This window comes from Mustelus asterias, chromosome 21 (assembly GCF_964213995.1).
Source record: "Mustelus asterias chromosome 21, sMusAst1.hap1.1, whole genome shotgun sequence".
Classification (NCBI taxonomy): Eukaryota; Metazoa; Chordata; class Chondrichthyes; order Carcharhiniformes; family Triakidae; genus Mustelus; species Mustelus asterias.
This window is the reverse complement of record NC_135821.1, coordinates 11,422,832-11,450,732: the sequence shown is the minus strand read 5'-3', so window position 1 is coordinate 11,450,732 and position 27,901 is coordinate 11,422,832. Positions and strand designations below refer to the sequence as shown.

At 47.7% G+C, this 27,901-nt stretch overlaps 1 protein-coding gene across 3 annotated transcripts in view; it reads left to right on the top strand.

Annotated features, from left to right (window-relative positions):
• The window catches only part of pla2g6 (phospholipase A2, group VI (cytosolic, calcium-independent)), a 105,028-nt gene that overhangs the window by 31,074 nt on the left and 46,053 nt on the right, over nucleotides 1-27,901 (top strand). For all 3 annotated transcript variants that reach the window (XM_078237438.1, XM_078237437.1, XM_078237436.1), the window contains exons 4-5: nucleotides 9,510-9,725; nucleotides 14,532-14,715. In XM_078237438.1, coding sequence (XP_078093564.1) covers nucleotides 9,510-9,725; nucleotides 14,532-14,715 — 400 coding nt within the window. The remainder of the gene's footprint in view (nucleotides 1-9,509; nucleotides 9,726-14,531; nucleotides 14,716-27,901) is intronic.

The following is a 27,901-nucleotide window of genomic DNA, read 5'->3' as shown; positions in this document are numbered from 1 at the left end:
GGGATATGCAGGTTAGGGTGGATTGGCCATGCTAAATTGCCCCTTAGTGTCCAAAGATGTGCAGGTTAGGTGGATTAGCCATGCTAGATTGCCCCTTAGTGTCCCAAAGATGTGCAGGTTAGGTGGATTAGCCATGCTAATTTGCCCCTTCGTGTCCAAAGATGTGCAGGTTAAGTGGATTGGCCATGCTAAATTGCCCCTTAGTGTCCAAGGATGTGTAGGCTAGGATGGATTGGCCATGCTAAATTGCCCCTTAGTGTCCAAAGATGCGCAGGTTAGGGGGATTAGCGGTGTGGGGTTAATGGAATGGGACGTGGGTTGGCCTGGCTAAGATGCTCTGTTGGAGAGTCAGTGCAGACTTGATGGGCCGAGTGGCACTGGAGGGATTCTATGTGAATATTGCAGAGAATCCCTACAGTGCAGAAGGCGGCCATTCGGTCCATCAAGTCTACACCGACTACAATCCCGCCAAGGTCCTATCCCCGAAACGCCACATATTTACTCTGCCAATCCCCTAAAGTTTAGGGGCAATTTAGCACATCAATCCACCTAACCTGCACATCTTTGGAGTGGAGAAGGCTTATTGCCGGCAGTGCTCATCGCCTAACCTCAATAAATATCTTTATTAAACTTAAATTGGATTAACTGAAAGGAGAAAGGAACAGAGTTTAATTAGAAAAGAATTTTGAGTTGTAATCGAGCTACTTGATGCCGTTAATAAGTGAGCAATAATTTAACATCCTCTCCGCTAATAAAATGTTTGAGTTGCTCAGTTTAATGTCATTGTTAAAAAAAATGGACCAAAGAGTTTCACAGAGACTCATTAGCAATACTATTCCAGCCTTTCGAGATAACGTAGGACCCCAGAATCACTCAGGTTGTTGATTAGTCCTGACTGTCAGTTGAATGAATATCCTTGATGAGGAGAGACATTTTGTGCATTGCCCAAGGGGCAACAGCCTCAGCACATTTGAGGACGACCTCAACCGGGATCTTGAGTTCATGTCACACTATCAGTAACCCCCACAACTTGCCTGGGCTTGCAAAATCTTACTAACTGTCCTGGCTGGAGACAATACACACCTCTTTAACCTGTGCTTAACCCTCTCTCCACTCGCACTGTCCGTACCTGTAAAGCCTTGATTACCTGTTAAGACTCGCATTCCAACCATTATCTTGTAATTGAGTTTGTGTCTACATATGGGCTTTTCTCTTTGGAGCGGAGGAGGTTGAGAGGAGACTTGATAGAGGTTTATAAGATGATGAGGGGGATAGATAGAGTGAACGTTCAAAGACTATTTCCTCGGGTGAATGGAGTGGTAACTAGGGGGCATAACTATAGGGTTCATGGTGGGAGATATAGGAAGGATGTCCGAGGTAGGTTTTTTACTCAGAGAGTGGTTGGGGTGTGGACTGGACTGCCTGCAGGGATAGTGGAGTCAGAAACTTTAGGAACATTTAAGAAGCTATTGGATAGGCACATGGAGTACTTCGGGATGATAGAGAGGAAATAGCTTGAGCTGGGTTTCAGACAAAGCTCGGCACAACAACGTGGGCCGAAGGGCCTGTTCTGTGCTGTACTGTTCTATGTTCTATATGCCCTGTTTGTGAACCAAATCCTGCACTCACCTGATGAAGGGGCAGCGCTCCGAAAGCTCGTGCTACCAAATAAACCTGTTGGACTTTAACCTGGTGTTGTGAGACTTCTTACTGTACATCTGCAGAGAGCACCACCTGTTGATGGGCAGTGCACACGGCTGTGAGGAGTTCATTGTTGGAAGGTGTAATGTCTGGAATGTTTGCGTTTATTTTTTTTAATATATATTTTTTTACACCTTGGCAAAAAACGGTTGCACAAACTGTCGTGTGGAGGCAATGTGCAAATCTCCATAAATTTAAAAACAAGTATATCACTTGAATATATTTGCCGCTTGAAAAATCTGCACAGGGCTGAAATTTCTTGATGCAAATTATGTTTGTTCTCTGCAGACAATGACTCATCAGCAAAATTGCCTTTTCGGAAACCACACTTTCAAAAAAGCCACTTTTTTTTTACGATTTTGTTCGTGAATCATTAATTATGGCGAAAACCAGGCTTTCCCCTTATTTGTTTTTTTTTAACCTCAAAGAGGAACTATCAGCCTCTGCGGCAGTGAAAAACTGCCTGACTCACCTAGTGCCACTGTTCCTCTTCCTTGTATCAAAATTGAGCCGTTTACTTACTGAGATTCCTTCCTCCAGCCAGTTCAATATAACCTGTGCAATGGACATTTTAAAACAAAATATTTGATATATTGACGAGTGTGCCTTTTTTTAAAAGTCAATATTTCACAAGAAAAGTTAAAGTTTATTTATCAGTCACAAGTAGACTAATTGCCTTGGAGTAGGTGGTGCTGTTGCTGCCATCTTGAACCGCTGCAGTCCATGTGTTGTCGGAACACCCACAGCGCAATTAGGAAGGGAGGTCCAGGATTTTGACGCAGCGACAGTGAAGGAACCGTGATATAGTTCCAAGTCGGGATGGTGAGTGACTTGGAGAGGAACTCATAGGTGGCGGTGTTCCCATGCCTCTGCTACCATTGTCCTTCACGGTGGTAGAGGTTGCAGGTTTGGAAGGTGCTGTCTAAGGAGCCTTGAGTTGCTACAAATACATCTTGTAGATGTGACACACTGCTGCCATCGTGCATCAGTAGTGAAGGGATTGAATGTCTTTTGTGGTAGTGGGGTGCCAATTGAGTGGGTTGCTTTGTCCTGGGATGGTGTTGATCTACTTGAGTGTTGTTAGAGCTGCATTCATCCAGGCAAGTGGGAGGAGATTAATTTATTAGTGTCACAAGTAGGCTTACATTAACACCACAATGAAGTTGAAAATCCCCTAGTCGCCACACTCCGGCGCCTGTTCGGGTACACTGAGGGAGAATTTAGCACGGCCAATGCACCCAACCTGCACGTCTTTGGACAAGAGCAAGAAATGATAGGTTCGCAGAATCCATTTGGATTACTTCCTGGTTCATCATAGATGACTGCACGGTCTTAGAGTTTATTACAGATTGCCATGGCTTGTCTACCTATAATGCAAGTCCTAGGCGTGCCACGTCCCCACTCCCAAGGGTTACCTCTCATGCTAATACACGCTTCCGAAGATCAGATTGCTGTTTAAGCAGCTTGTGATTTAACTTGAGCTTAACCTACACCGACACTCCAGAGGGAGTGCTGCACCGTTGCAAGTGCTGCCTTTTGGATGCGGGGTCACACCCCATCTACCTTCTCATGTAGACGTTAAAAGATTCTACGGCCCTCTTTCAAAGAAAGCAGGTAAATCCTTGCTGTGTCCAGGGCAATATTTATCCCTCAATCAACACCATTGGAAAGCAGCTGATCTGGTCATTATCACATTGCTTTTGTGGGAGTTTGCTGTGTGCAAATTGGTTGCCCTGTTTCCTGCTTCATAGCGGTGACAATATTTCACTGAGGGGTTGTGAGGCACTGTTATTTAGTTGCTGGATAGCAAACCTGAACACGAGCTTTGTTAATCACAACAGCCTGGGATGCAAATTAGTAGGGTGGTAGATATAAACTTTCCATGTGAAACCTAAGACTCAATGTTCAGCACATCTTGATACCATGAAAAGAACTATAGAAATACAAGTCTTTTTTTCCCCTTTTTACTATTTACTGGTGTTTTTAAGTTTTAGAAATCATAGAAACCCTACAGTGCAGAAAGAGGCCATTTGGCCCATCGAGTCTGCACCGACCACAATCCCACCCAGGCCCTACCCCCATATCCCTACATATTTACCCGCTAATCCCTCTAACCTACGCATCCCAGGACACTAAGGGGCAATTTTTAGCATGGCCAATCAACCTAACCCGCACATCTTTGGACTGTGGGAGGAAACCGGAGCACCCGGAGGAAACCCACCCGGAGGAAAGTTTTGCCAGTTTAACTCCAGGGAACTCCACCCTCCAACAACTCACACGACACCCCTACTTTCTCAGAAGACTAAGAAAATTTGTCATGTTCTTTACAACTCACCAACTTTTACAGATGCACAATAGAAAGCATTCTTTCTGGTTGTATCACAGCTTGGTATGGGCTCCTAGTCTGCCCAAGACCGCAAGAAACTACAAAGGGTCGTGAAATGAAGTCCAGTCCATCACGCAAACCAACCTCCCATCCGTTGACTCTGTCTACATTTCCTGCTGCCTCGGGAAAGCAACCGGCATAATCAAGGGCCCCACGCTCCCTGGACGTTCTCTCTTCCACCTTGTTCCATCGGGAAAAAGATACAAAAGTCCGAGCTTACTTGCGAGGCTAATAAATAAACTAAACAATGGATGAGGTTGGCAATGACCAAGGTAGCGTGATTAAGGTTGACCTGACTTCTGCCAGTTTGCCCCTGTACCAGGATTGGTGTAGTTTGTATCAGGGTTGTCAAACTGGGTGTCGAAGAGTCACATGTGGCATTAAAAATCCTTTGAGCATAGGCAGCTTTGTCCTGTTAGTGCTCAAAGTTCTGATTGACTGGTCTATCCTGATTGGGTGCACCTATGCTTTCTTGCTGGATACATCCAAACCTGAGCACTCGCTCTGTTAACATTAGTAACTTGGGACGCAAATTAGCTGGTGCACAGATTTAACCTGCACATGCAAAGCCTGAGGTTCAATGGTACACACCTATGCAATCAGACAGGACAGCACGGTGGCACAGTGGTTAGCACTGCTACCTCACAGCGCCAGGGACCCGGGTTCGATTCCCGGCTTGCATCACTGTCTGTGTGGAGTTTGCGCGTTCTCCCCGTGTCTGCATGGGTTTCCACCGGTTTCCTCCCACAGTCCAAAGGTGTGTGGGTTAGGTGGATTGGCCATGCTAAATTTCTCCTTAGCGTCAGGGGGAACTGGCTAGGGGAAATGCAAGGGGTTACGGGGATAGGGCCTGGGTGGGATTGCGGTCTGTGCAGACTCGATGGGCCGAATGGCCTCCTTCTGCACTGTAGGATTCTATGACCTACGCAGACTATACTGAGATATACTGCCTCACGGAAGATTCAATAGCCTAAAGGTATTTCTCATGTATCCAGTTGGTTCAGTACAAAATATGCTTTTTCAGAAGCAGTTGGGAAGAACTGCTTGGAAACCTTTGCATTGTGGCATGAACCTTTAGCTGGGTTAAACCAGGCTGATGGGGCCTCAGTCTAGCATTTTGTCTGAAGGACGAAATCCACGTCATGTAGCTGTTTCAGACTTGTTTCATGTAGGTCCAACATAATCATCACAGATTAGACCTTTGTCTTATCTGTTGGAACTGGATTCAAGCCCAAATTCCAGAAGTGCAAAGACAGTGTTCCTTGGGTTATTTGTTTTTAAAACTGTATTTTGCATTGTTAGCCTGTGTTGCATTTGGAAAGCTCAAGGCACAGGAACTGGAGTGGGCTGAAACTTGAAAGCCTGTTCCATTCGTTCATGGTGCATCTGCATCTCAATCCCATCTACCCGCCTTTGTTTCATATTGTTTGCCACTCTGAACCCAACAAAGTTGCTCGTTCTCCATTTTGAAAATTTCAGTTGACGGCGCATCCACACAGCCTTTTTGTTGAAAGCTACCCCAGCAATTATTGCCCATCCCTAATTGCCCTAGAGTGGGTGGTGCTGTGCTGCCATCTTGAACCGCTGCAGTCCATGTTTTGTAGGAACACCCACAGTGCTGTTAGGAAGGGAGGTCCAGGATTTTGACCCAGCGACAGTGAAGAAACTATGATATAGTTCCAAGTCAGGCTGGTGAGTGACTTGGAGGGGAACTCGCAGGCGGTGCTGTTCCCATGTATCTGCTACCGTTGTTCTTCTTGGTGGTAGAGGTTGCAGGTTTGGAAGGTGCTGTCTAAGGAGACTTGAGTTGCTCCAAGTACATCTTGTGGATATGACACACTGCTGCCATTGTGCATCAGTAATGGAGGGATTAAATGTTTGTTGTGTGGTGCCAATCGAGTGGGTTGCTTTGTCCTGGATGGTGTTGAGCTTCTTGAGTGTTGCACTCATCTAGCCAAGTGGGGAGTAGATTTTAAAGTTTATTAGTGTCACAAGTAGGCTTACATTAACACCGCACTGAAGTTGAAAATTTCCCAGTTGCCACACTCCAGCGCCTGTTCGGGTACACTGAGGGAGAATTTAGCATGGCCAATGTACCTAACCAGCACGTCTTTTGGACCGTGGGAGGAAACCGGAGCACCCGGAGGAAACCCGTGCAGACATGGGGAGAACGTGCAAATGCCACACAGACAGTGACCCAAGCCGGGAATGGAACCCGGGTCTCTGGCACTGTGAGGCTGCAGTGCTAACCACTGTGCCACCGTGCAGCCTCCATTGCACTCTTGACTTGTGTCTTGTAGATGGTGGACAGGCTTTGGGGAGTCGGGAGGTGAGATATTCACTATGGAATTCCCAGACTCTGTCTGCTGTTGGGTGAGAGTGTTGCAGTATTACAGATCTACACCCCTACCAGAGGAAGTAGGCATTTGACAAGGCGTTACACAAAAGGCAGCTGCATAAGATAAAGGTGCACCGTGTTACGGGTAATGTATTAGCATGGATAGAGGATTGGTTAACTAACAGAAAGCAAAGAGTGGGGGGTAAATGGGTGTTTTTCTGGTTGGCGATCAGTGACTAGTGGTGTGCCTCAGGGATCAGTGTTGGGACCGCAATTGTTTACAATTTACATAGATGATTTGGAGTTGGGGACCAAGTGTAGTGTGTCAAAATTCGCAGATGACACTAAGATGAGTGGCAGAGCAAAGTGTGCAGAGGATGCTGAAAGTCTGCAAAGGGATATAGATAATCTAAGTGAGTGGATGAGGGTCTGGCAGATGTAGTACAATGTTGGTAAATGTGAGGTCATCCATTTTGGTAGGAATAACAGCAAAATGGACTATTATTTAAATGGTAAATAATTGCAGGGAAGTTGTTTCCACTAAGGTAGAAGTAAAGTTTATTTATTAGTCAAAAATAAGGCTTACATTAACACTGCAATGAAGTTACTGTGAAATTCCTGGCAGGGGCATAGCCTCAAAATAAATGGGAGCAGATTTAGGACTGGGTTGAGGAGGAGCTTCTTCAGCCAAAGCGTTGTGAATCTGTGGAATTCCCTGCCCAGTGAAGCAGTTGAGGCTACCTCATTGAATGTTTTTAAGACAGGAATAGATAAATTTTTGAACAGTAAAGGAATTAAGGGTTATGGTGAGCGAGCGGGTAAGTGGAGCTGAATCCACGGGAAGATCAGCCGTGATCTTATTGAATGGCGGAGCAGGCTCGAGGGGCCAGATGGCCTACTCCTGCTCCTAGTTCTTAAGTAGTTTCTCTGAGACTACCATATTTAATTCCTTCATCATTTTAAACACCTGCCTTAAGTTACCCTTTCACTGCTAGGGACTACAATCAAAGTTTATGCAACCTGTCTTTGTAACTTGATCTTTTTAATCCCTGGTGTCATTCTGGAGAATCTGTGCTTGTTCTGCTTCCAAGGTTAGTATACTTCCCCTGGGGTCGGTGCCTAAAACGGAATGCATCACTCCAGATGGGATCTGAACAAGGCTGTGGGTAAACTAAAGCATGAGTTCCTAACTCTTGAATGCCAACCCTCTCGCGGTAAAGCCGACATTCCAGGAACCTTTTTTGCTTGTACGATGACGCAGTTCCCTGGGGAAAACCATTGGCCTCATCCCTCCGGTCAGAGCGTGAATTCTCTATCCCCACTTTCTATTTGCTACCTCCTGACCATTTACTGACCCATAGCACAAGGTTAGCTCCAATTAAGATCATAAGAAATAGGAGCAGGATTAGACGGTTCAGCCCATCGAGTCTGCTCCGTCATTCAATCATGGCTGATAAGTTTCTCAACCTCATTCTCCTGCCTTTTCCCCGTAACCTTTGATCCCCTTACCAATCAAGAACCAATCTATCTCTGTCTTAAAGACACTCAACGACCTGGCCTCCACATCCCTCCTGTGGCAAAGAGTTCCACAGATTCACCACTCTCTGGCTGAAGAAATTCCTCCTCATCTCTGTTCTAAAGGGTCGTCCCTTTACTCTGAGGCTGTGCCCTCAGATCCTAGTCTCTCCTACGGAATACCTTCCCCACGTCCACTCTATCTAGACTTTTCAGTATTTTGAAAGTTTCAATGAGATCCCCCTCCTCATCCTTCTAAACTCCATTGAGTACAGACCCAGAGTCCTCAAACGCTCCTCATATGTCAAACCTTTCATCCATAGAATCATAGGGTGCAGAAGGAGGCCATTCAGCCCATCGAGTCTGCACCGACTACAGTCCCATCCAGGCCCTTTCCCCATAACCCCATGCATTTACCCTAGCAAGTCCCCCTGACACTAAGGGTCGATTTATCATGGCCAATCCACCTAGCCCGCACATCATTGGATAGTGGGAGGAAACCGGAGCACCCGGAGGAAACCCACTCGGACACGAGGAGAACGTGCAGACCCCACGCAGACAGTGACCCAAGCCGGGAATCGAACCCGGGTCGCTGGCGCTGCGAGGGATCATTCTCGTAAACCACCTCCGGGGCCAGTACATCCTTCGATACGGGGCCCAAAATTGCCCACAATACTCCGAATGTGGTCTGACCAAAGCCTTATACAGCCTCAGCAGTACATCCTTGCTTCTAGTCCTCTCCAAATGAGTGCCAGCATCGCATTCGCCTTCTTAACTCCCAACTCAACCTGCTAGTCAACCTGAAGAGAATCCTGAACTGGGACTCCCAAGTCCCTTTGCGCTTCCGATTTTGGAATTCTCTCCCTGTTTAGCCAATTCCGTGCACCCTCAATTTTTCCGAGTAATTTATTGGGGCCTATCGATGTACATAAAGCAACATCAGTTGGTGGTGCAAAGCACAGCCAGCAGGCAGTTGGATCGGCAGCAAAGAAGTTTATTTGGCCGCGGTTTTCTCCTTTCCTTGAGTGAAGCTGCTCTGTGGTATAAACAAGATCATTTAACCAGCAGGAGATGCATTGCATTACGTGCTGAACTCCTTTTAAAAGCTGCTCCGGTGCTACCAGCGCACTGTAATGAGCGCTCAAAAAACTGCAGTCCAAACTTCTGAGTCAGAAAATGCTTTTTTTTGAAGCGGATGGATTCTTGCCTGAAAGTCACTGCCTGTCCAAATATGGACGGGGAGACTGAAGGAGAGGAGCGAGCCATTTCATTAAAAAGTGATTCACTTCTGGTGAGAGGCGGTAGATTTTAAAACTGAGATGAGGAGGAACTACTTCTCGCAAGGGGGTGGTGAATTTGTGGAACTCGCTGCCCCATAGCGCGGTGGAGTCTGAATGGTTTTGAGAAAGAGATGGATATATTTCTAATCACAAGAAAAGGGATATGGGGATCAGGCGGGGAGGTGGATTTGAGATCAGCTGTGATCTGATTGACTGTCGGAGCAGGCTCGAAGGGTTGAATTTGCCTACTTCTGCTCCTAATTCCCACGTTCCCCTTGTGTCTTCACAGGTTGTTCCAAGTGAGCTCTGAGGTGGAAGCACGAACAGTGTTCTCGCAGTTTGCAACAAAGCTGAGACCGTTCTACGAGATCTCGCCGGACGTGCTGAAGGTTGAGACTGTGCAACAGCTGACCGACTGCTTGCGAAGCCACCCAAACTGGCCCTTGGCTCACGTAGCCGTGGAGATGGGCATGAAGGAGAGCTTCCGTCACAATCATATTATGTGGTAATGGATTTGTGTTTGGCTGGTGCGAGTGCATGTAACTGACCACACCCCTCCCCCCCCACCTCACCACCACCACCACCTCACCACCATCCCCTCACCACCACCACCACCACCTCACCACCATCCCCTCACCACCATCACCTCACCACCACCATCACCTCACCACCTCACCACCACCATCACCTCACCACCACCACCACCTCACCACCATCCCCTCACCACCACCACCTCACCACCATCCCCTCACCACCACCACCATCACCTCACCACCACCATCACCTCATCACCTCACCACCACCATCACCTCACCACCACCATCACCTCACCACCACCATCACCTCACCACCACCACCACCTCACCACCATCCCCTCACCACCTCACCACCATCACACCACCACCACCTCACCACCATCACCTCACCACCACCACCTCACCACCACCACCTCACCACCATCCCCTCACCACCACCACCTCACCACCACCACCATCACCTCACCACCACCTCACCACCATCCCCTCACCACCACCACCTCACCACTATCACCTCACCACCTTCACCACCATCACCTCACCACCACCACCACCTCACCACCATCACCTCACCACCACCACCACCATCACCTCACCACCACCATCACCTCACCACCACCATCACCTCACCACCACCACCACCTCACCACCACCACCTCACCACCACCACCTCACCACCATCCCCTCACCACCACCACCTCACCACCACCACCACCACCATCACCTCACCACCACCATCACCTCACCACCACCACCACCCCTCCCCCCCACCTCACCACCACCACCACCTCACCACCATCACCTCACCACCACCACCATGCTTCCCATGTCCAATGATCTCAAACTTCAAATTGAATTATGAGTGATTCTTCTTATGCAGTTACTGAATGGGTTGATATCGCATTTGCATTGTCCCCGTCTCCTAGTTCTAGGTAAATACACGGCTGAGCACAACCCTGTCTGAAATTCAGCTCTGGCGAAGGGTCATCCAGACTCTAAACGTTGCCTCTATTCTCTCCACGGATGCTGAGATTTTCCAGCATTTTCTGTTTCTGATGTGCCTGCCTGCGCGTGCGTGCCTGCCTGCCCGTGCGTGCCTGCCTGCCCGTGCGTGCCTGCGTGCATGCGCGTGCCTGCCGGTGTGCGTGCGTGCGCGTGCCTGTCTGCGTGTGCGTGCCTGCGTGTGCGTGCCTGCATGTGCGTGCATGTGTGTATTAGCTTTGGTTGGTAGAGAGCTCAAAACGATGGTTGATGTGGTAAATGAGCATGGCAGAATGGAGGTGTAGGTGTGTTCTTCTGAGGTTGAGGGAGATGGAACAGAGCAGATGAGTTTTTGCCTTAAAAACAGCACATTGTGCACATGAATGCTAAATGCTGACTTTACTGTGACCCACTCCGGCGCCTGTTCGGGTACACTGTGGGAGAATTTAGCACGGCCAATGCACCCTAACCAGCATGTCTTTTGGACTATGGGAGGAAACCGGAGCACCCGGAGGAAACCCACGCAGACACGGGGGAGAACGAGCAGACTCCGCACAGACAGTGACCCAAGCCAGGAATCGAACCCAGGTCCCTGGCGATGTGAGGCTACAGTGCTAACCAGTAGGGAAGAAAGGCATATGGACACTGGGATTATGTTGTAGGGTTTGATGTTGATGGGATTACCACTCTGGGTGAGCCAAGGATCCATTACTCGTTAGATAGTAAGAATTGGAAGGAAGGGAAGAATGAGAGCAAGAGTTATTCTTGGTGATGCTAAGTATTAATCAAGACTTTGGGAACCAGTTTAATGCTTATTTCCTTGGCTCCGATGGGTTTGCAGTTTGTTTAGGTCTCAAAGACAAACAGGAGAAAATATGATTGTATTCGGAGAAGATTGAGAGAAGAATGGAACAGTCAGAGACTGGATCTTGCTATTTCATGCGTGCTTTTTTTCATTCATTCATGGGATGTGGGCAGCGTTGACTAGGCCAGTGGTTATTGCCCATCGCTAATAGAATCATTGAATCAAAGAGTACAAAAGAGGCCCATTGGCTGTTTCGAGTCTACACTGGCACCTCTCACCTAGTTGCATTTACCAGCACTTGGCCCATAGCCTTGAGTGTTATGGCGTGCCAATTATCCTTGAAAAGGTGCTGGTGAGCTGCCTTTTGAACCACTGAAGTCCACAGTGCTGTTAGGAAGGGAGTTCATAAAATCATAGAATACCTACAGTGCAGAAGGAGGCCATTCGGCCCATCGAACCTGCACAGACAACAATCCCACTCCAGGCCCTATCCCTTAACCCCACATATTTACCCTGCTAGTTCCCCTGACACTAAGGGGCAATTTAGTACGGCCAGTCAACCTAACGTCTTTCGGATTGTGGGAGGAAACTGGAGCACCCAGAGAAAACCCACACAGACACGGGGAGAACGTGCAGACTCCACACACACACTGACCTGAGGCTAAAATTGAACTCGTGTCCCTGGTGCAGTGAGGCAACAGTGCTAACCACTGTGCCACCATGCCACCCTTCCAGGATTTTAACCCAGCAAAGGAATGGGGGTATGTTTCCAAGTCAGGATGGTGTGTGACCTGGAGGGGAACTTGCAGATGGTGGTCTCCATGTGCGGTTGCCTCGTGGTATTATCGCTAGACTATTAATCCAGAAACTGAGTTAATATTCAAGGCACCTAGGTTCAAATTTTATTGAATTTGAATTCAATAAAAAATATCTGGAATTAAGAATCTACTGATGACCATGAAACCATTGTTGATTGTCGGAAAAACCCACCTGGTTCACTAATGTCCTTTGGGGAAGGAAATCTGCCGTCCTTACCTGGTCTGGCCTACATGTAACCCCAGAGCCACAGCAATGTGGTTGATTCTCAACTGCCCTCGGACAACCAGGAATGGACAATAAATGCTGGCCAGCCAGCGACGCCCATGTCCCACGAATTAATAAAACAAAAGATCTGCTATCCTTGACTTTCTAGGTGATAGAGTTTGTGACTCTCGACTGCCCTCTGAAATAAGAACATAAGAACTGGGAGCAGGAGTAGGCCATCTGGCCCCTCGAGCCTGCTCTGCCATTCAATAAGATCATGGCTGATCTTTTTATGGACTCTGCTTCACTTACCCGCCCGCTCACCCTTAATTCCTTTACTGTTCAAAAATTTATCCTTGCCTTAAAAACATTCAACGAGGTAGCCTCAACTGCTTCACTGGGCAGGGAATTCCACGGATTCACAACCTTTTGTGTGAAGAAGTTCCTCCTCAACTCAGTCCTAAATCTCCTTCCCCTTATTTTGAGGCTATGCCCCCTAGTTCTAGTTTCACCCGCCAGTGGAAACAACTTCCCTGCTTCTATCTTATCTATTCCCTTCATAATCTTATATGTTTCTATCTGATCTCCCCTCATTCTTCTGAATTCCAATGAGTATAGCCCCAGTCTACTCAGTCTCTCCTCATGAGCCAACCCTCTCAACTCCGGAATCAACCTAGTGAATCTCCTCTGCACCCTCTCCAGTGCCAGTATATCCTTTCTCAAGTGATGGAGACCAAAACTGTACACAGTACTCCAGGTGTGGCCGAGGCCAAGCGAGACACTCAGTTCAAGGGAAACTAGGGATGGGCAACAAATGCTGCCCAAAACAGCGATGCCCAGGTCCCAGGAATGAATGAACAAAACATATTGTCTGACTTGCGTGTTTCGGGCATTTTCTGTTTTTGTTAACAGTTATTAGCTATTTGCTTTAAAGAGTCACTGCTTTTTGTAAGAAATGGTCAGACACTGAGTCTCTAACTGTGCCATGATTTCTCCCATCTGGCATGTTCTGGGTTGCGCTGATGTTAGGACTGGCTGGTGATGTGGTGGCATGGACAGAGAGCTGGAGGGCAGGTTATCCTGTGCCATTTCAATGGTGGTGTGTCAAGTGGGAGAAACTGAGAGAGGGCTGGGAAAATCTGCAGCTCTAAGAAAAAGGTAGAGGATCTCTGAGGAGTTGCCGAGGGAATAGTGAATGGGACATTCGAGTGGACAGTGAAGGGCAGTGAGGCTGGGTCAGTCATGAAAGATTGTCCAAAGATGTGCAGGTTAGGTGGATTGACCATGCTAAATTGCCCTTTCATGTCCAAAGATGTGCAGGTTAGGTGGATTGGCCATGCTAAATTGCCCCTTAGTGTCCAAAGATGTGTGGGTTAGGTGCACTGGCCATTCTAAATTGCCCCTTAGTGTCCAAAGATGTGCAGTTAGGTGGATTGGCCATGCTAAATTGCCTCTTAGTGTCCAAAGATGTGCAGGTTAGGTGCATTGGCCATGCTAAATTGCCCCTTAGTGTCCCGGAATGTGTAGGTTAGAGGGATTAGCAGGGTAAATATGTGGAGTTAAAGCCTGGGTAGGATTGTTGTCAGTGCAGACTCGATGGGCCGGATGGCCTCCTGCACTGTCGGGATTCTATGATTTCTATGAAAGCTGATCAGATGCTTTGCTCTCCCTGAAAGCGAGGGAAGATTCTGGTTGAGCAGAATATGAGGGAACTGGTCACGTGGCAGAAACTTGGGTCTATAAAAAGAATAAAAATTGTAAAATCTTCGAGAAATATGAGGTGAAAATCAGCTTGGATGCCAGTTTATTTTCCCGTAGTTGCGACGAGTTATGGTGTCACCAACAAAGGGATCTGACCTAGCCCTGTTGTCAGGCCTGGATCGCTTTGTTCAATGCTGTATTACTGAGGCACAAATTTTGCTACGTGCAATTGTGCGACTCATCTGATATGTGCTTCTCCACACAGCTGCATCAATGATACAGAGAGTGAAGAGGGCTTCACCCCTCTACACCTGGCTTGCAAGAAGGGGGATATCGACTGCGTTCGTGAGCTGGTGGAAGGATGTGGAGTTCGCTTGGACATTGCAGACAAGAATGGAGAAACTGTCTTCCATTACGCGGCTCATCAGTCTAATTGCCAGGTCATTGAGGTATGGTCCAACTTACGGAATTACCCACGAGGGGACTTCCCCCTCATGCCTCTGAAATCCTTATCTGAGCTTTCTTGAAACATTCTGATGGATAAAGGGATCTAAGAACGACATAGGGCAGCACGTTGGCACAGTGGTTAGCACTGCTGCCTCATAGAGCCAGGGACCCGGGTTCGATTCCCGGCTTGGATCACTGTCTCTGCGGAGTCTGCATGTTCTCCCCGTGTCTGCATGGGTTTCCTCCGGGTGCTCTGGTTTCCTCCCACACTCCAAAGATGTGCAGGTTAGGAGGATTGGCCATGCTAAATTGCCCCTTAGTGTCCAAAGATGTGCAGGTTAGGTGGATTGGCCATGCTAAATTGTCCCTTAGTGTCCCAAGATGTGCGGGTTAGATTTTGATTTGATTTATTATTGTCACAGGTATTAACATACAATGAAAAGTATTGTTTCTTGCGCGCTATACAGCCAAAACATACCGTTCATAGAGAAGGAAACGAGAACGTGTAGAATGTAGTGTTACAGTCATAGATAGGGTGTAGAGAAAGATCAACTTAATGCAAGGTAAGTCCATTCAAAAGTCTGACAGCAGCAGGGAAGAAGCTGTTCTTGAGACTATGGATTAGCCATAGCCATGTGGGGTTACGGGGATGGGGTGGGGAAAGGTCTTGGTAAGATGCTCTGTCAGAGAGGCGGTGTGGACTCAATGGGCCGAGTGCCTCCTCGTGCATTGTAGGGATTCTAAGGAGGCCATTTAGCCCATTGTGACCATGCCAACTCTTTGAAAGTTTACCATTTAGTTCGCCCTTGCTCCCAGCACTGTAAGTTTTTCCTTTTCAAATTTTCCAATTAGCTCCTGAAAGTTGCCGTTAAAATCAATTTCCAGCACCCTTTGAGGCATTCTAAATCACAACAGCTCGTGTGTTTAAGAAATATCATCCCATCTCCCCACTAGGTCTTTTGCCAATTATCTTAAATATGTGTTTTCTCTGATTACCAATTCTGCTGCCAGTGAAAACAGTTTCTGCTTATTTACACAATCGAGACCCTTCAGAGTTCTGAACTCTTCGATTGCATCTTCCCTTAACCCTCTCTGCTCAAAGGAGAACTATCCAAGCTTCTCTCAGTCTCTCCAGAGAAACTGAGGGTGGCACAGTGGTTAGCACTGCTGCCTCACAGCACCAGGGACCTGGGTTCGATTCCGGCACTCTCTGTGCGGAGTCTGCACATTCTCCCTGTGTCTGCATGGGTTTCCTCCGGCTGCTCCTGTTTCCTTCCTCAGTCTGAAAGACGTGGTGGTTAGGTGCATTGGCCAGGCTAAATTCTCCCTCAGTGTACCCGAATAGGTGCCGGAGTGTGGTAATTAGGAGATTTTCACAGTAACTTCATTAGGCAGCATGTTGGCACAGCGATTAGCACTGCTGCCTCATCGCCAGGGATCCGAGTTCAATTCCAGCCTTGGGTCACTGTTTGTGTGGAGTTGCAAGTTCTCCTCGTATCTACGTGGGTTTCCTCCCACAGTCCAAAGATGTGCGGGTTCGGTGTCTTGGCCATGCTAAATTGCCATTTAGTATCAGAGGGATTAGCAGGGTAAATCTGTGGGGTTACGGGTCTGTGTGGGATTGTTGTCGGTGCAGGCTCGATGGGTCGAATGGCCTTCTGCACTGTAAGGATTGTATGACCACAGTGTTAATGTAAGCCTCCTTGTGACACTAATAAATAAACTTACAAACTGAAGTTCCTCATAGAATCGACAGTTGGGACGGCACAGTGGTTAGCACTGCTGCCTCACAGCGCCAGGGACCTGGGTTCAATTCTGGCCTCGGGTCACTGTCTGTGTGGAGTTCGCACGTTCTCCCCGTGTCTGGGTGGGTTTCCTCCGGGTGCTCCAGTTTCCTCCCACACTCCAAAGATGTGCGGGTTAGGTTGATTGGCCGTGCTAAATTGCCCCAAGTGTCAGGGGGGATTAGCGGGGTAAATATGTGCGGTTATGGAAATAGGGCCTGGGTGGAATTGTGGTCGGTGCAGACTCGATGGGCCGGATGGCCTCCTCCTGCACTCTCGTGATTCTATGATTCTACAGTGCAGAAGGAGGCCATTTGGCCCATCGTGTCTGCACCGACCACAATCCCACCCAGGCCCTATCCCTGTAACCCCACATATTTACCCTACTAATCCCCCTGACACTAGGGTCAATTTAGCATGGCCAATCAGCCTAACCCGCACATCTTTGGACTCACCCCTGGTACTGTTCTACTAAGTGTTCTCTGCTCCTTCTCCAAGGGGAGAAACACCTTTTTACCTAACGTGATGTGTATCCTGGTGCTCTTAACTACGGGGCTGGGGCTCCTCCTCCGTTGCATTGCGGAGGTGTCTCACTTGCTGTGTGTAAAGTGGTGTTTGGTTCATTTGATCACTGCCGGGGAATTTGGCAGCCGACCCGAAATGCTTTTAAACGGACCTTATCTGTGAATCACCTGCGTACAAATGCGGCGGCTGGCATCAGAGGGGAAATTAAGTACTGAAGAACCTGTTATTTCCTGCAGTGATAATTTTGGGTTCCTTGCAGAAATAATTGACAAGATTACAATTACTGCAAAGTGCACCTAATTACATTGTGTGTTCTGGCACAGGTAGTCAGGATCTCAGAGTTAACTGTCGAGCGCACAGCTCCTACCCCTGCAAAATGTCCATTATGTATAATTGAGAAGTTTACTGCATTTATATTCTTACTAGTGATTGTTCGACCTACATGCAAAAGGCAAAGGGTAATTGCACAAGATAATGGGGATCCGCAATCCTTTTCTCAACCACACAGCGCTAATTTTATTTTAAAATGAGTTTTGACTCGATTGGGAACAGCTAAGCTGATTCTTTTCTTGGATTGTTCTTTCAGGCACGGTGGCACAGTGGTTAGCACTGCTGCCTCACAGCGCCAGGGACCCGGGTTCGATTCCCGGCTTGGGCCACTGTCTGTGCGGAGTTTGCACGTTCTCCCCCGTATCTGCGTGGGTTTCCTCCGGGTGCTCCCACAGTCCGAAAGATGTGCTGGTTAGGGTGCATTGGCCGTGCTAAATTCTCCCTCAGTGTACCCGAACAGGTGCCGGAGTGTGGCGACTGGGGGATTTTCACAGTAACTTCATTAATGTAAGTCTGCTTGTGACACTAATAAGTAAACTTTGAACTTTCAGTCATGCATCTGAGGAAGGATGAACGTAAGAACATAAGAACTAGGAGCAGGAGTAGGCCATCTGGCCCCTCGAGCCTGCTCCGCCATTCAATAAGATCATGGCTGATCTTTTCGTGGACTCAGTTCCACTTACCCGCCCGCTCACCATAACCCTTAATTCCTTTACTGTTCAAAAATGTATCTATCCTTGCCTTAAAAACATTCAATGAGGTAGCCTCAACTGCTTCACTGGGTAGGGAATTCCACAGATTCACAACCCTTTTTGTGAAGAAGTTCCTCCTCAACCCAGTCCCGAATCTGCTCCCCCTTATTTTGAGGCCATGCCCCCTAGTTCTAGTTTCACCCGCCAGTGGAAACAACTTCCCCGCTTCTATCTTAACGATTCCCTTCATAATTTTATATGTTTCTACAAGATCTTCCATCATTCTTCTGAATTCCAGTGAGTATAGCCCCAGTCTACTCAGTCTCTCCTCATGAACCAACCCTCTCAACTCCGGAATCAACCTAGTGAAATGGGATTTATATTTGTTTTTTTTTTGGGGGTTTGTAGGTTTGTAGATGCAAATGCAGCCTGGACGATGAAATGCACGATGGTTGTAAGTGATTGCCAGCTCCTGATCCGTTCATTGCCTGGCAGAGATTGTGAGGTGCTCCATTTGGCTGCCTTAGACATAATGGTGGCTCGCCTCTATGGACTCTAGCTCTTAGTGTACCTTACCTTGGGGAGGTAGTGGCGTAGTGGCATTGTCACTGGAGAGGTACTCCAGAGACCCAGAGTAATGCTGTGGGGACCTGGGTTCGAATCCCACCACGGCAGGTGGTGGAATTTGAATTCAATAAAGAATCTGGAATTAATGATGGTCACAAAACCATTGTCAATTGTCGTAAAAAAATGTCCTTAAGGACGGCAGATTTCCTTCCCTAATCTGGTCTGGCCTACATGTGAGTCATGATGTGGAGATGCCGGCGTTGGACTGGGGTAAACACAGTAAGAAGTTTAACAACACCAGGTTAAAGTCCAACAGGTTTATTTGGTAGCAAAAGCCACACAAGCTTTCGGAGCTGCAAGCCCCTTCTTCGGGTGAGTGGGAATTCTGTTCACAAACAGAGCATATAAAGACACAAACTCAATTTACATGAATAATGGTTGGAATGCGAATACTTACAACTAATCAAGTCTTTAAGAAACAAAACAACATGAGTGGAGAGAGCATCAAGACAGGCTAAAAAGATGTGTATTGTCTCCAGACAAGACAGCCAGTGAAACTCTGTGGGGGTTACAAATAGTGGGACATGAACCCATGTGAACTACATGTGAGTCCAGAGCTACAGCAATGTGGTTGACTCTCAACTGCCCTCGGGCAACAAAAGATGGACAATAAATGCTGGCCCAGCCAGCGACGCCCATGTCCCATGAACGAGTTTTAAAAGAAATCTCAGTTCTTCTTTCATAATAGGAACGATAGACCATTCAGCCCCTCGAGCCTGTCCCGCCATTCAGTGAGATCATAGAACATAGAACATTACAGCGCAGTACAGGCCCTTCGGCCCTCGATGTTGCACCGACCAGTGGTACCAATCTAAAGCCCCTCTAATCTACACTATTCCAATATCATCCATATGTTTGTCCAATAACCATTTGAATGCTCTTAATGTTGACGAATCCACTACTGCTGCAGGCAGGGCATTCCACGCCCTTACTACTCTCTGAGTAAAGAACATACCTCGAACATCTGTCCTATATCTCTCACCCCTCAATTTAAAGCTCTGTAATCTGGCAGATCTTTGGCTCAACTCCATTTACCTGCCTTGTTTCTGTAAACCTTAATACAAAACAAATCTCAATTTTCAATTGACTCCCATGTTCAACAGTATTTTGGAAAAGGGAGTTCCACAATTCCACAGCCCTTATTTTTTATTAACTCATGGGACATGGGCGTCGCTGGCTGGGCCAGCATTTATTACCCAGCCCTAGTTGTCCTGGGAGGGCGGTTGAGAGTCAACCACAATACTGTGGCTCTGGAGTCACATGTGGGCCAGACCGGGTAAGGACGGCAGACTTCCTTCCCTAAAGGACATTAGTGAACCAGATGGATTTTCCTGACAATCGACAATGGTTTCATGGTCATCAATAGATTCTTAATTCCAGGTATTAATTTTTATTGAATTCAATTTCCACCATCTGCCGTGGCGGGATTCGAACCCGGGTCCCCAGAACATTAGCTGAGTTTCTGGGTTAATAGTCCGGTGATAATACCACTAGGCCATCGCCTCTTTATATGTGGCCTCCCTTTCCAGTTGAAGCAAGTAATGCTTCATTTCAAAGGGGTCTGTAAGTGACTTCCTGCCACGAACTATTTTTGTGTGTCCCAATATAGGTCACGGTTTGGTTGCAAAATCTTGCTTTTGGTGCCTGACTAATCTGCGCTAAATTGGCTGAGTTCAGTCAGTGAAGCAGCAGTTGTGTGCCCCCGAGCGAATAAGAGCAGGATTCCACCGAGAGATCCAGTGAGCCGCAGGAGAGCACGAGCGTGAGGATAGAGTTCCGCCTAGCTGTCCTTCACAGCCGCTTGAGCCTGGAACTGGAGGATGCTTGGTTATATGTAAATATGGCTGAGTGTGGATCGGGACAATCAGGAGGGAGAGAAAATCGGTGCAAGAGGGACAAGAATAAAATGAGCTGGTGTCAGTCAGTTATTTTGTTTTAGTTTTTGACTTGTGGCAATTGTAGCGCGTGTGTGTGTGTGTGCGTGTGTGTGTGTGTGCGTGTGTGCGTGTGTGCGCGTGCGTGTGTGCGCGCGCGTGTGTGTGCCGCGCGTGTGCCTGTGTGCGTGTACGTGTATGTGTATGTGTGCGTGTGCGCTCCCATATGTGTGCGTGTGAGCGTGTATGCCTCTGTGCGTGTGTGTGCTTCTGTCTATTTTTATTAACAAATATTTGTTTTTATGCTTCTAAAGGTGAAGTGTAACAGTGCTGAGAAATGGAACATATATCTCTGTCTCTCGCTGCAGCCAGTGATGACGTCTAATACGCTCAGGTCAGATACAACATAGGTTAGATACAGTGACGCGCTTTCAGCACCTTCCTCGCCATTACCTGCCTCGCCTGCTTTACACCCCCAGAACACCACAGCTAGTAACGCTACGACTGCGCGCTCCACGTGAGATTGCCCAGTAGAGCTTTTTACAGAGCTGTGCATTTTGCCCTAGATCTAGTGTATTATCCACAACTAATTCACTCTCCACAACCAGCACATTATCCAGGTTCAGCTTCAGCAGAGTTCTTGCTAACTTTTGGTGCTAAGCCAGTGTATGTGAAACTTTTTTTCTTTGCGTTCTGGGATCTAACCTCCCAGGTCTCTGAAAGGCACTCTGCATCGGCAGCATATATTATTACTGTTTGAGATTAAAAATTGTCATCCCTAGAATTTCAACAAAGCATGATGATATGTGAAGTGCTCGTACAGCATAAATGGTAAGAGAAAGAATTGAACCTCAATTGGTTTGTACGGCACTTGGATGTAAAAAATGGGACATGTTTTCGTTGATGTTGAAAGTTTGAGCAAATGCAATCTTTTTCCAGGTCTTCTCTATGGAGAACAAAATCCTCAATTATGAAATGGAGTGTTCATTAATTTGCTTGATTATGGGGGGCAAAGTGGTTGACACTGCCGCCTCACAGCACCAGAAACCCGGGTTCAATTCCCGGTTTGGGTCACTGTCTGTGTGGAGTCTGCACGTTCTCCCCATGTCTACGTGGGTTTCCTCCGGGTGCTCCGGTTTCCTCCCGCAGTCCGAAAGACGTGCTGATTAGGGTGCATTGGCCGTGCTAAAATTCTCCCTCAATGAACCCGAACAGGTGCCAGAGTGTGGCGACTAGGGGATTTTCACTGTAACTTAATTGCAGTGTTAATGTAAGCCTACTTGTGACACTCATAAATAAACTTTAAAACTTTGAATTCCTGGTGGAATTTGAATTCCATAAACAATATCTGGAATTAAGAATCTACTCTGACGAAGGATTGTCTAAAATTCTTCCTTAGTGTAACCCGACCAGGTGCCAGAGTGTGGCGACTAGGGGATTTTCACAGTAACTTCATTGCAGTGTTAATGGAAGCCTACTTGTGACACTAATAAATAAACTTTAAACTTCTCAGGAGGCTAAGGAAATTCAGCATGTCTGCTACGACTCTCACCAATTTTTACGGGTGAACCATAGAAAGCATCCTTTGCGGATTTATCACAGTTTGGTATAGCTCCTGCTCTGACCTGACAAAGGGTTGTGAACATAGCCCAGTCCATGACGCAAACCAGTCTCCCATCCAGCCTCCTGTCAAGCCTACATGTGACACGAATAAATACACTGATTTACATGGGGGCAGCGGGGGGTTAGGCAGGGAGAAAGCTTGGCAAGGAAGTGACGAGTCTATAATTATAGTCGTCAAGCCTGGACTGTGCAAGGGAGGGTTGAAGGGTTTACAAACAGGCTGGCCTATTCACTAACCAAGTTTCTTTTTGTATATAAAGAGTGGCATTGACAGAATCCCGGTGGCAGGTTGGTTGTCTGCCTCTGGTGAATGGCGGTAGAGAAAATATTTTACAAAATGTGCAATAGTAGATCCACGCTGTGGTGAACTTCTTCATATTGAGTCATAGAGGTTTACAGCATGGAATCAGGCCCTTCGGCCCAACTTGTCCATGCCACCGTTTTCTTTTAACCACGAAGCTAGTCCCAATTGCCCGCGTTTGGCACATATCCCTCTATACCCATCCTACCCACGTAACTGTCTAAATGCTTTTTAAAAGACAAAATTGTACCCGCCTCTACTACTACCTCTGGCAGCTTGTTCCAGACACTCACCACCCTCTGTGTGAAAGAATTGCCCCTCTGGACACTTTTGTATCTCTCCCCTCTCACCTTAAACCTATGCTGTCTAGTTTTAAGACTCCCCTACCTTTGGGAAAAGATATTGACTATCTACCTTATCTATGCCCCTCATTATTTTATAGGCCTCTATAAGATCGCCCCTAAGCCTCCTACGCTCCAGGGAAAAAAGTCCCAGTCTATTCAGCCTCTCCTTATAACTCAAACCATCAAGTCCCGGTAGCATCCTCGTAAATCTTTTCTGCACGCTTTCTAGTTTAATAATATCCTTTCTATAATAGGGTGACCAGAACTGTGTGCCAGACGTATGTGTCGGCATATAACGGCTGACCTCTCTCGAGATGGTTCAGTATTTCACGCAATGTTGGTCTCAAATGTGCAGATGAAGAAACTTTCATGTTAAAATATATGCTGACTTGGGCAGAGACGGGGTGGGGCTGGTGTGGGGGAAGAGAGGCCTTCGTCCCTCTAAGCTTAAGAAATAAATATTCAAGCAGTGGCATGATAGTTGCCTCGTGACCTTTGCTGGAAGCGTATACGTGAAGACGTGGTTCGCCTCGTCTGTGTTGCCGGGTGGCCTCCATAATCCTGCTTGCTCTCTGGCATTTTTTGTTTCAAAAGGAATGATTTGGTACCGTGGAATGAGAGAGCTGTTCAAACCATTTCCTCGCTGGCCCCAGGAAAAGGAGGATTTTATGTTGTAATTATTATTTATGGTCTTGGAAAAGAACTTGGCAAGAGGCAGTTGTTTTGTACTTGGATTTGTGTCCTTTCTGATGTAGCGCTGACTCTGATGTAATAGGGGTTTACACTTTAGTTCCGCACAAAACAGACGGCAGAAAATAAAAAGTTTTACAAAGCCCTCATTATCTGGGTCGCTCGTTGTTGCATATTTGCGCACTGCTCAATCTGATTTTTGTAACTCGGTTGGGTTAGTACTTGGAGCTTTTGGCCCAATAATGGGTGGATCACAACTAGAGTCTGGCACTTGTTTGGCTTGAGATGGAAATGCCTGTGAAATGGATGCCAAAAGCCTGGATTTTAAAATGTCTTCCTGTGTCTGAAAACTCCCTCTTTTCTTTTACTCATTCATGGGACATGGGCATCGCTGGCTGGACCAGCATTTATTGCCCATCCCTAGTTGCACTTGTTCAGAGGGCAGTTGAGAGTCAACCACGTTGCTGTGGCTCTGGAGTCACATGTAGGCCAGACCAGGCAAGGATGGCAGATTTCCTTCCCTAAAGGACATTAGTGAACCAGATGGGTTTTTCCGACAATGGTTTCATTGTCATCAGTAGATTCTTAATTCCAGATATTTTTTTATTGAATTCAAATTCCACCATCTGCCGTGGCGGGATTCGAACCCGGGTCCCCAGAGCATTAGCTGAGTTTCTTGATTAATAGTCAAGCGATAATACCACTGGGCCATCGCCTCTGTAAATTGAGTGGGCTGGTCTGCACTAAGGGCTGCTCCCAGTGAAAAGAAATGTTTGCTCGGAGTAGTGGGCCCAGCCGCAGGAGCTGCGATTAACCAAGTTTCAGATTGAATCACAGGCATGAACTTTGGTGAGGAGACAGAAGGTGACAAGGAGGCGAGGGCGACTTTTAAACACGGTGGCAGCAGATGTCAGAAAGATACTGGTAGATCTTTGAGGAGAATAGAAAGCTAGATTTGAAGCAATGCCATTCGGAATTGAAACTTGAGTTTGCAAACAATTAAAATACTTTGTTGGAATGGGGAACGAAACAGCACGCAACAATGAGATAAAGTGGAAAAAATGCAAAATAATTCAAATAAGCCTTCAGAACTAATTTTCCAACAGGCTGATTCAGAAATTTGGAAACTCTTTATAGAAGGGAAAGGCAGAGTCTCGGTCATAAGGCTGGCGGGTGTGGATTAACTTTCCAATCGTGGACACAGCACCAGAGGGCGGGGTTGGTGCACCAAGAAGCTGAATAAACAGTGAGAACCACAAAGCTACCCAAGCTGTCATTCTCATAGGAGCAGGGGTCGGCCATTCGAGGTTGCTCCGCCATTTCCATTAGGTCTTGGCTGATCTTCTACCTCAATGTCATTTTCGCACGCTAGCCCTTGACGTCATTAATATCGACACAGTGGTTAGCACTGCTGCCTCGGGGACCCAGGTTCGATTCCAGCCTTGGGTGACTTTGCAGCGTTTGCATGTTCTCCCAGCATGGGTTTCCTCCGGGTGCTTTGGTTTCCTTCCACACTCCAAAGATGTGCAGGTTAGGTGGATTGGCCATGCTAAATTGCCCCTTAGTGTCCCAAGATCTATTGGTTAGGTGGATTGGCCATGCTAAATTGCCCCTTAGTGTCCCAAGATCTATTGGTTAGGTGGATTGGCCATGCTAAATTGTCCCTTAGTGTCCAAAGATGTGCAGGTTAGGTGGATTGGCCATGCTAAATTGCCCCTTAGGTTAGGGGTTAGGGTGGGGAATGGGCCTGGGGTAAGATGCTCTGTCTCAGAGAGTCGGTGGTAGTCAGCCTGAAGAAGGGGCTTGGAGCTCCGAAAGCTTGTGTGGCTTTTGCTACCAAATAAACCTGTTGGACTTTAACCTGGTGTTGTTAAACTTCTTACTCAGAGAGTCGGTGCAGACTTGATGGGCCGAATGCCCACCTTCTGCACTGTAGGGATTCTACGATTCTACCAATCTCTGCCTTGAACAGACTCAATCCTCTTAATTATCTTACTCATATTTTCCTTCCAGTTCATGCCCTCCTTTCCTGAAGGCACAGTTCCACGTGTGCCAGCCACCTTTTTGGTGCCTGACTAAAGTGGCCGTGTTTAATGTGGATGTGAGTGTCAGTGGGCTTGTTCTCGGATTGGATCAGTGACGAAGCTGTTCCTGATATCTGCATAAATGCAATTTCCAACCCACGCCAGCAGTGATTCACTCCAGCGGGGATTACTATAGCTCCCTACTTGCGGGGAGCTGGTGGCAAAATGCCACTGGAGTGAAAGGAGGGGAGGGAATGGAGGTTCCCCCAGAGGGTTAGGTGCCAGAGGGGCGTGCCCCTGGGCATTGTCAGCTTGGCAGTGCCAGCCTGGGCTGCCTGGCACTGCCCAAGGGGTAAAGCTGCAATACCCGGGGGCACCCGGGTACTGCCCACCGGGCATTGCCAAAGTGGTGGGACCTAATGGGGCAGGCCTGATTGGGGGAGGGCAGGGCCTCTTGGGGGGGATATCGGTGGGGGTGAGGGATCCCACTGCCACTCTGCACTTAGGGATCAGTGATAGAGGGAGGGAGGCTAGCCATTTGCGCTGTCCATCGGGGTGGGGGGTCCAGCCTGCTGGGGAGGGGGGGGGGGGGCGGGGTGTGTCTTGGCTGCCGGTAGGAGGGAGCATGAGGAGGCGGGGACTGTGTTGGGACTGCGTGGGGCAGGGATCGGGGCTGTGGTGGGAGGGGGGTGGTGGAGATTGCAGGTTAAGGCTCTGGCCCAGACCTGTTCGGGGGCCAGCGATCAGGTCCCCGGGGAGGGGTGGTTTGGGGGGGGGAGGGCGTTGCACGGCTGGCGATATGGGGTTCGCGGGGTTGGCCAGCGATCAAACTGGCCAGCGATCGGGAGGCCAGCAGTCGGCAGTGCAGGGCCACTGCGCATGTGCTGATCTCGGCGCTGACAGATCGCGCATGTGCAGTGGCGCACTCAGCGCTATGCTGCCGGCCTCTCCAGCAGGAATAGCCCCGCTCACTAATTTCCAGCATGATTCACGCTGGGGCTCTCTTCAGTGCACAGAATGTGGGAGATTCATTTTGAAACTCCCTTTGGAAAAACAGCGGGATTTACTCCAGTTTTTACTCAAATTTGACACATAGAATTTTTTGGGGAGAATCGCCCCTGTTGAATTTCCCTGATATCTGTCCAAACCTTGCCTCTTACTGGGTCCAAATTGCACTCTTGCAATTTAAAGTGAGATACTGATTTTTCCCATTTCCTTCCCTCGATAGGGTCTCTTCTCAGATGTCTCCTGCCCAAAATCACCCAGTCCTTCCTCATAATTCCAATCTCTTACACCAAGGATCAGCCTCATATCTCTTAGCAGCACTGCCTCCAGCACTCAAATGCCTCTCCTGTATCACTAGTGATCATAGCCGAGCACAAGACATGAGGTGTATTTCCTCAGTGCAGTACGCAGTTTGGGCATTGTGTCTTTTCATAGTCATAGAGTCAGAGTCATAGAGATGTACAACACAGGAAAGGGTCTTAGGCCCATCAAACCTGCACCGACAATAACGACCACTAAAGTCACGCTAATCCCATTTTTCCTGCACTTGTCCCATATTCTTGAATGTTATGATATTTCAAGTGTTCATCCAGATATTTTTTAAAGGTTGTAAGGTTTTCAGCTTCCAGTACCTTCCCAGGCAGCGCATTCCAGATTCCCACCACCCTCTGAGTGAAAATGGTTTTTCTCAAATCCCCCCTGAATCTCCTGCCCCCTCACCCTAAAACTGCGCCCCCTCGCGATTGACCCCTCAACCAAGGGGAACAGCTGATCCTTACTCACCCTGCCCATGCCTCTCATAAACTTATACACCTCAATAAATTCTGACTTGTATTCTATTACGTCTATGTAATTGAAAAATTCTGTTGGCTCTGTTTTGCCTTCTGCTCCACTGCCCATGTTGAAGAATAGATCTGCAAAGGCGTACTAACTCCTTACAGTTTTATCCGTCGCTATTTCAAAACCAATTCTGATCTTGCTGTCTGCAGTACTTTATACATATCTGCATTGAGGCTACCTCGTCCCGCTTGCATACATATTCTGGTCAATTTGAGTTTCCGAGACGTTGGATAGAGTTGATTTTCCTCGAGCCCGCAGCCCAGAAGTCCGAAGCCTTTAATGCAACTGGCAGCACGGTAGCACAGTGGTTAGCACTGCTGCCTCACAGCACCAGGGACCTGGGTTCGACTCGCGGCTTGGGTCACTGTCTGTGCGGAGTTTGCACATTCTCCTCGTGTCTGCGTGGGTTTCCTCCGGGTGCTCCGGTTTCCTCCCACAGTCCAAAGATGTGCGGGTTAGGTGGATTGGCCGTGCTAAATTGTCCCTTAGTGTCAGTGGAATTAGCTAGAGTAGATATGGAATTAGGACC